The sequence below is a fragment of the Corvus brachyrhynchos genome, unplaced genomic scaffold (genome assembly GCF_000691975.1).
Source record: "Corvus brachyrhynchos isolate BGI_N302 unplaced genomic scaffold, ASM69197v1 scaffold47, whole genome shotgun sequence".
NCBI lineage: Eukaryota > Metazoa > Chordata > Aves > Passeriformes > Corvidae > Corvus > Corvus brachyrhynchos.
The window spans coordinates 248685-257776 of record NW_008239292.1 but is presented as its reverse complement, the minus strand read 5'-3'; the positions used below and the strand labels follow the sequence as shown (position 1 = coordinate 257776).

At 54.8% G+C, this 9092-nt stretch overlaps 1 protein-coding gene across 1 annotated transcript in view; it reads right to left on the bottom strand.

Annotated features, from left to right (window-relative positions):
* ACE (angiotensin I converting enzyme) overlaps nt 1-9092 on the bottom strand; it is a gene marked incomplete at its 5' end in the record, with an annotated part of 17716 nt that overhangs the window by 5624 nt on the left and 3000 nt on the right. Inside the window, 13 exons of the mRNA XM_017740483.1 lie at nt 836-994; nt 1281-1417; nt 1912-2123; nt 2646-2768; nt 2969-3067; nt 3370-3514; nt 4887-5110; nt 5386-5558; nt 6092-6189; nt 6334-6525; nt 6781-6924; nt 7167-7254; nt 8521-8688. Of these exons, the coding sequence (XP_017595972.1) occupies nt 836-994; nt 1281-1417; nt 1912-2123; nt 2646-2768; nt 2969-3067; nt 3370-3514; nt 4887-5110; nt 5386-5558; nt 6092-6189; nt 6334-6525; nt 6781-6924; nt 7167-7254; nt 8521-8688 (1962 nt within the window). The remainder of the gene's footprint in view (nt 1-835; nt 995-1280; nt 1418-1911; nt 2124-2645; nt 2769-2968; nt 3068-3369; nt 3515-4886; nt 5111-5385; nt 5559-6091; nt 6190-6333; nt 6526-6780; nt 6925-7166; nt 7255-8520; nt 8689-9092) is intronic.

Here is a 9092-nt window from a genome sequence, read left to right as displayed (position 1 = left end):
TCTGGTCCCAGCCTGCTTTTCCTGAGTGTACAGCCGGACACCGGGGTCAGCTGCCCAGGGGTTTGTGAAGCTTTTGTTTCATCCATTCCTGGGATCCCAGGCCACCAGTGCCGCGTGCTCCCCGAGATTGCTCCGGAGCGCCCCCTGCAGCCGCGGGGGAACCATCGCACCTGCCCTGCTCACCGGGAGCCACCAGCGCCCCTGCCGGCTGCGAGCGGAACTGCACCTGAGGGGAAAGGGCCTGACAGCCGAGAAGGCTGGCACTGGGTTTGTGATTGTTTGCTGTTACTGCCAGAGTTACTGCTGTTTGTTTGACTGGTTATACACATAAAGATATATATTAATAAAGAACTGTTACTCCTATTCCTCATATCTTTGCTTGAAAGCCCCTTAATTTCAAAATTATAATAATTCGGAGGGAAGCGGGTTGCATTTTTTTTTCATTTCAAGGGAGACTCCTGCCTTCCTTGGAAGACACCTGTCTTTCAAACCAAGACAAGGTGTTTTCTGGTGTTTTACTCTGGTCCCTTCCAAGATCCAGTTGACCCCAACGGAGGCAACATGGAGACAATAAAAGAGGGCCTGGGGCCAACAAGCAACGTGCCATTGTCATCCAAACATCCAGGCCCCACTGCAGCCTGGGATAGGCAGCCTTTGGGTGGGAAACCCTGAAGACAAGGATTTTGGCTTTGTGTAGATGGTACCAAGCTATCACCTTTTTAAAGGCTGATGGTGGCTGCCCAGTGGCATTTCTTAAATTTTGAGAGAAGCTTGTGTCTTCACACAGGGTGATGGCAAGGGACACCCTCTGTTGCTCTGTCCCCTTGCCACTCACCTCCTTCAGCTCACTCTCAGGCAGGGCTGCCCTCTCAATGACACTCAGCTTCTTGAGGATGCGGGTGACACTTTGGTCCTGGAAATCAGAGGTGTCAAACTGCCTGGCCCTCATGCCGTACTCCAGGGTGTGCTTGGACATGGCCAAGTTCTTCTCCAGCTACAATGAGAGAAGAGAAGTTGCTTCGGGGAGAAGACACAGGCCACCACTAGAAACACCACCTGGCATCCCATGACTGACATCCTCCCCATAGTTGCCTTTGTGGGTACCTCATGGGATGATGAGGGTTTTCGAGGAAAAAGCACCTCCTGGGTGAGAACGTTACCCCTTTATGAGGGGCAGAGGCTGCCCTGGTTTTCAGAGCTCCTGTGAAATGTGCCCTGGGTACCAGCTGCCTTCCCTGGCTGTTGGCTCTCCCTGTGCAGCCCCAGGGTCATTCCCATACCATGATCTCCTTGTTGTGGTCGGTGATGTTGGTGTTGTAGGCCCAGGATGCCTCGGTGTAGGCATTCCACACTTCTTCGGCCGTGCTGTTGTACTCAGACAAGAATTCTTTAGCTTGTGCCTCATCTGCTATTTTGTCTAGAGGAGGAAATAAACGGGGGAAGAGGCGAGGAAGGTCAGGAGAGTTGCAAGAGCACTATCCCATGGAGAAGCCATAGTTGAGCTTTTCCCAGAACTGCAGGTCCATTGAAGGATGCCACAACTTGGGAGCAGGCTGAGCTAAGAAATGAGGGCAGAGGGGCCCTGCTGGGGTGTCCCATTGGACAGAGGATGGGATAACAGGACAAGCTGCATGCCCTTGACTCTCCCGTGTGAGCACAAAGGATACAACTGAGAAGAGAAACTCTTCACACCATGACTGATGACATCACTATACAGCTTCTGACAATAGTACCTGCCTCCTGGGAAGTAACACTGGGACTTCACTGGAACTGGCTATTTCTCTTTTCTGGTATGGGGACCACCCCACCCACAGCAAAGACCTCCCTCTGCTTCTGCCTGTGGGTTAATGATGTCCCTTGGGGGATGTCTTCCTGACCCTCCCCAGACCTGGGATGGAGCTGCAGCCTTACCAATGCCTTCAGGGTAGCCTTCAGGGACAGGGGGACGCCAGTCAAACTCAGGCCAGCCCAGCACCTCATTGGTCTTGTTGTTCTGCTCCTCAAGCCACCTGGTGACAGGGCTGAAATACTCCAGAAGGGGTCCAGCATCCATTTGACCTGTGCCAGTGAGATTCAAGAGGATATCCTGCCACGACTTCGAGGACCCAGCTTTCAACACTTCCCTGCAGAGGAGCAGAACAGCAAGAGCCAGCATGAGGCCAGGGGATGGATGGAAGAGAAGCAGTGATAGTATCTCAGCATCTTAAGGGTTGAAGATGCTGTTCCTGAGTGGGACATGAACCTGGGAACTGCCTTGGAAGCCACTACCTGTCCTGCATGTGGCAACTGAGGACTCCCTGTAACACCCAGGGAATCAACAGGAGCCAGTGTGCTTCAGTGACCTCTTGTCTGGGTGGGAGCTTGTGGCAGGGACAATAGCAATACTCTGGTGAGGACCACTCACCCCACCCCAGTGCTTCCATGTATTTCCATCCATCCATCCATCCATCTGCAAAGCTATTTCTCCAGTTCACTTTTCCTTCCTTCCTTCCTTCCTTCCTGCCTTCCTGCCTTCCTGCCTTCCTGCCTGCCTTCCTTCCTTCCTCCCTTCCTTCCTCCCTCCCTCCCTTCATTCCTTTGCACACAATCAGCTTCCATGCACACATCTGCCCATGGCGATTTTCCTGACCCTCCTCTGTCCCCACCTGAGTTTGGCTCCAGCCTCTTTGGACCTGTAGATGTCACAGGTGTGCAGGGAACCGTTGTGATTGGCCGCATGGCACAGCGCCTTGTGAAACTGGAACTGGAGGATGAAGCTCACAAAGTACCTGCCAAGGAAGCCCATGAAGATCAGAACTGGGGACAAGGGGAAGCAGACAAGTCCCAGAGCTCAACCTCACCATTTGTGGTCCCAAGTGCTGGGAGATCTCTATGTCTTGAGCAGGAGCAGCACATGACAGTCCCTGCCCACATGATCCCCCGCCCACTGCATCCCAAACCTTGGTCCCCTTGCCAACACTTCCTCTACCTGATGTAAGGAGTGTTCCCTGGGATGTGGTACTTTGCTCCAGGGTCAAAGTTGCTTTCATTCCTTGAAACCGGAGCACAGATTCCCTGGTATTTGGTTCTGTGGACAACAGAGAACAACAGCATGAACATGGGAATAATAAGTGGTCAGAAGAATCAAGTCAAGGAATGGTGCTGAAGAAACCTGCACAATTAGAGCACGATTCCATGTACTTCTGTCCATCCATCCATCCATCCATCCATCCATCCTACCCACCCACCCACCCACCCATCTATCTGTTGTTCTCCCACCACCTCCATGGCTACTTTTATGCTTTTCCTTTCCTTTCCTCTTTCCTGCCTCCTTTCCTTGCACATCCCCAGCTTCCACACCCCCATCCACCCTTGGTGAGTGTCCCCTACCTCAGGTACCACCAGTCATAGTTGTAACGGCTCGGGGGCGTGCGGCCACTGAACACGTTCCAGCGCCACTGGTCAATGAGGTAGCCAAAGGGCAGGAAGGCAATCTTCTCCAGGGCCATCTTCAGCAGGTAGTTGATATTGCTCTCTGCATAAAACAGAGCCTGAACCAGGCTGGAAAGAAGCCTGCATAGACAGCACTACAGGCACGAGACTTTTAGTGGGCAAGAGGGTGGGCAGATCTGGATGAGAAATGGGGACAGCATTTCAACACATAACCTTGCTCCTAGAGAAGCTTTGTAGGACACAGGAGGTTTCTGTAGATACAGCTACTACCTGGGGCAACATGTGCCTTTTACTGAGTGGGGACAGCGATAGTGACAAGTGTGGTGCCCCCTTGCCCTTAGCCCAGCTCTCAGAGTTAAAAGATCTTTGGTAAGGGTAACTCTTCACAATTCCACCCTGGGGCCTCAAGGTGAGGGAGTTTGGGGGAGTTTGATCTGCAGTCACACCACTGCAAAGGCTCTGATGGTTTAGACCCAGAACTAGAGTCAACTCTAGGACAGTCACCACCATATCACAAGGAGCACAGGGGACGGTCACATCTGTTTTTCCCCTCAAGGAAACCTGGGGAAGGAAGTTTGGAGAGAGACCTGCTGGAGACCCAGCTGAAGCCGTAGGGTCAGAAGGAGGTTGGCAGCACTTCCCTGAGGGGCTCTTGGCTGCCATCACTATGATGGCCTGCCTGCCAAGGGCTGGCAAGTTGGGCAGCAATGGCTTGAGGCAGGGACCATCTGCTTCATGGTGTTTATGCAGCACTGGCCCAATGCTCTTGGCTGCTGTGATGTCTTTCTTGTCATAAAACATATTTAATGACATGGCAGGAGGATCCTGGGACTGTCCCTCCTCCACCAAGCAGCCGCCTGGGGCAGGTCTGGGACTGCTCAATTTCCTTTGCTGCCATCTGCTTTGACGTGTTGGCTGAGGGACGCTGGGTGGGGGAATGAGGCTCTTGCCAAGCTGGGCAGTGTCTGCAGCGACAAGTCCTGCCCTGCCATGCCGGTTGGCAGCCAGACATGTCACCCGCCAACCGCCCTTGTTACTGTGCATGTAAGTGCTTGGTGCCACCTCCGTAAAGCCGCACTGGGAGCTCTGGTGCTGGATGCTTCTTGGCAAGGGAGGGAGGGAGGAATGCTGGAGAGGTCAAAGCCAATCAAGCACAAAGATGTTGTTTTCAGGTTTGGGCTCTGATGGTGAAGGAAAGGCACAGACAAGCTCTGGACAGCATCCCTCCTGCCTCAGGGGTGAAGAGGATGGAGCCAAGAAGGGCTCTACATGGACCCATGGAGACAAAATAAGTCCTGCCTGAACCCATGGAGACAAGAGGGGGTTTTGCATGGACCCTTAGAGATGAGAAGGGGTTGGGGCAGTTCTGGGCTGTATTGCCAGGCTGCAACCCACCCTGGCATGTCCCTTCCCCGTGCCACAGGTCACCCAGCTCTCCAGGGTGGCTGCCATACCTTCATCCTCAGTAGCATTGCTGAGGAGACCTATTTTCTTGAGGTGGCTGGGGGTGGAGACAGAGAGGGACAGGACATCGCCAATGGCCTCATGGAAGCCAGGATTGGCCCCGCCGCGGAAGGACACAGGCTGGTCCTTGTATTGCAGGTAGTACTGGATGTGGCCCATCTCATGGTGCACTGTGAACAGCTGCTCCATGGTCACTGACGTGCACTGCTTGATCCTGCCACATGAAAACAGCATTGCCTGAGCCCAGTGAGGGACCCCAGCTGCCTGTGCACCCCCTTGATGGGAAGGACTCCCCACAGTCCCAGAGAGGGTGGCAACACCCACAGGGTAAGGGAAAGTGGAGGGGAAGGCAAGGCAGTGTTGTCACGCCAGACCTCGCCTCAGAAGACGCCATATGGCCAGGCTGGGGGTACCCAAAAGGGTGACCACCAAGTAGGATGGAGGAGGGTTTTGCCCTGTAGCCCTGGGTCCCTGCATGTCCCCACAGACCTGAAGTCTTTGCGGTTGTAGAAGTCCCAGGCCGAGGCGTGACACACCACCTCCCGCCCATCTGTCGGCTTCTCCAGCATGGACTTCTCCCAGAATTCAGAGGGCATCTCCAGAAGCCCCAGGGAGGTGAAGAACTCCTCTGAGACCCGGAACATGTGGGTGGCATTCCAGCGCTGGTGGGCAGCAGGCAGTGGGTTATGGCTGAGGAAGGGGCTGCCCATGCCCTGGACATTGCCTCCAATGCTCCCCCAGGACCATGGGAAGGAGGTGAGTTGCTCCCAGGGACTGAGGTCCTGGCCCTCTCACCATGATGGGGAGGCCCAGCCCCAGAACTGGTGAACATCCCTAAAAAGCACTGAGCAATGGTGATGGAGCTCAGAAGGGGCAGGAGAAGGGAGCAGGACTGATACGCAAGAAGTGCTTGGAGCTGTATCATGGTGTGAATGCAGGAACGCAGCCTCCAGCCTGTGGACTGGCAGCAGTCCCAGTGCCTGCCCACTTTTGTCCACCTGCTGCATCTTTGGTCATTGCCAGGGATGTAGTGAGACCGTTTCTTTGTCCCTTCCCCTCCCAGATATGGATTTTCTGCTGTCCCCTATACAAGTATGAGAAACTACTCCCATGGGGTCAATGTCATGGTGCATCCTTGGGCACCACCTCCTGTTTTTTCCCCCGGATGCCCCCAATGAGACCCTCAGCCCATCACCTGCTCCACCATGGTGCTCGTGACATCAAGGTTGGGCTTCTCAGGGTAGGGGATCATCAGGTCATAGATGTTGTTCCACTGCTGAGCCCACATGTTCCCTGAGAAGAGAAAATAGCTGGAGTAGAGCTGGTGGCAGGTCAGAAGAGAAACCCAGTGATAACTAGGACGTCTCTGGCCTTGTGTGTGCCCCTCTGACACCACCAGCACCCCTGAACACCGGCTGGCAGAGTCTCATCTCTTACCCAGGAGGTGAGCAGGGATGGGACCCTTCAGGTTGATGTATTTGGGCCCATAGCGATCATACAGCTTCCTCCGGACAAAGGCGTGCAGGTTGAGGTAGAGTGGCTCCAGCTGGCTGTAGATGCGCTCCAGGTCCTTCTCAAAGGAGTCTGAGTCATACCAGGAGCGCCAGTAGCTGCCTGTGTCTTCGAATCCTACCAGGGATACAGGGAAGACCTCTGGCTCCAGACCCCAAAGGCTGCCCCCACCACCCATCCCCAAAAGGTGGAACCAGGGACTTGCAGCAGGATGTTTCCCCTTTCCCTGAAGTGTTGGTACCTGGGAAATAGAAGTTGGATGCCTGGCTACATGTGGGGTAGGGAGAGCAGTAGGGCATCCCAATGTCCCAGTCCCGATTTCCACCCCTGGTCCCTGACCACCCCCTGGTTGGGGATCCCCTCGGTTTGTACCATCCATCATATAGGCCTCGTTGCTCAACTTCACGAACTCCTCGTACTTGGGGCGCAGTGGGTTCCCTGCGGCATTGTGCCACCCCTCCCAGGCGTAGAGCAGCTTCTTGTAGCTGCGGGAGGTGGCCATGATGTCCGAGAGGTCTGGGACAAAGGGGACAAGTAGAACATAAGAAAGGGGCAGGAGAGGGGGGCGTATGCTACAGTTCTGCACAGATGCCACCACCACCACACCAGGCCCAAGTGCCCATCCTCACCCTGGGACAATCCTGATGAACATGAGTGGCACATGCCAACCCCAACCCACTGAGGATATGGGGACCAGGACAAAGTCATGGCTATGGGGTGCTCAGCAGCTGGCAGGATCAGGGGGACAGGGACCATACCTGGCTCCAGATCCCAGCAGGTGCCATTGGGCAAGCACACCTTGGCCGTGGAGTAGATTTTGTCCATGTCGCTCAGGATGGTGTTATACTGTGGGAAAGGAAAAGACGTTGGGGCTGCAAGGGGACAGAACAGCCCTTCAGGAGGGATCTACAGGCTTCTGAGCTCTGGAGCGTGTGTGTCGGGAAGATGTGGGGAAGGACTGGTGTATAAACAGCATGTTTTTGGTGAGATAAGTGTGTTATCACTCAGGGTTTTGGCATGGTGAGAGCAGGGACAGACAATCCCTGCACAGCTATGCTCCAGAGAGGAGCTGTTTATAAAACTGTTCATCAGCAGGGCCGTAGCACAGGCTGTTTATCTAAATGGGTTAAAAAAATAGGAGAAGAAAAGCAGGAGGATGAGGGGGATTTATTTCTGTGAACTTCAACAACAGCAAACAATAGCAACAGGAGGTTTCCTGGAACATGCCTGGGAAGCCCATTCCCAGGGAAGGAAATTCCTTTGCTCCGTCCCTCTCTCCACTCCCATTCCTCTGCTCCAGCTGTGCAGAGAGGATGGCAATTGGGACAATGGTGGCTGTGGGATAGAGCTGCCCAGGGATGGGCGAGACATGACTGATGTGCAGGGAGGAGACATGATGCTGTCTGTTATTTGGGAGAAGGCAGGGATGGGTTTCCTGGAAGGAACCGGGGCCGACAGTTCTCCGGAAGGGATTGTATCACTAGGCTTTGTCAGGGTTTTGGTGGGAATGGCTGTCAGGGAGCTGTGGGTCAGGATGGAAGGGCCTGTCCCTGTGCTTATGCAGAGGTGAGTGGCTGCCAGCCTCAGCCTGGGCAATATTTTCATGCATGGAAATCAAAATTCAGGTAAATGGCCCTTAAAGCTAAGGACTGTGATGGGGAAGGCTCAGGATGTCCTGATGTTCCTAGCATGGAACTGTGTCACCAAGGCACAGCATTCCTTGTCTCATGGGGGACTCAGGAGCTGGGTGGCTGCATCAGCCCTTCTTTTCAGTGGGCTGCATACCTGATGAGCCCAGAGGGGTTGGAACAGCTGGCTCCAGCCATGGGCACAGTCTGGCTGGTCTCCATGTGATGCCCAAGACTGCTCTGTGAAAGCAGGGAATCTCCAGTTCCTGCTGGGGTAGCTCCAAGATAAGGTAACAGGGCCAGCAGGCAGCCCACATGCCCTGAAGATAGCACCTCATCTCCTCCTCAATCACTGTGTAGAGGCCAGTGACACTCTCCAAAATGCAACAGGTCAGCAGCAGAGTCTGGATGCTTGTGAAAAATCCCTCTAAGGGGTTTTGCAGCGCCCCAGCCATGCCCAGGGCTTCCTTGCCACCTCTCCTACCTGCTCTCTCTTCTCCAGGGGCAGGTTGGAGGGTCCCAAGGTCTGGATGGAGCCAATGATTTTCCTCAGCAGAGGGTCACTGAAGTTATTCCACTTGTCGCCATAGAGCTCCTTGGCTTTCTTTCCCCACAGCTCCGTGAAGTTCTGCTCCTCCAGGGACGCCTTGACCTGAGAGGGGACATGGGGGCTCAGGACCAGCCCTGGGACATGCCACCACCCAAGCAATGGCTTGGGGGCCGGAGTCAGAGTCATGAGGGTTTGTGGGAGTCAGAGGTGACAGGACATGGAGTGACAGGCAGGGCTGTCCCCTGTCCATGGCACCCACGGACAGAGACAGCGGCTTCCAGCCAGCACAGCAGTGTCTGCAGCCCCCGCTCGCCTGTGGAGCTCCCGATGAGCACCCACTTAAGGTGGCCTGTCAGGGTGTTTTGGAGGGTGCTCCAGGGTCTCGTATGGGATGGGAATGCTGGGACTGGCTGCCCAGGCCATGCGGTCAGGGTGTCTGGGTGCTCCTGGGCTGGCTTTGACACCTGCCAGACCCTGGTTTCAGAAGGAGCTCTGAGGTCTGGCTT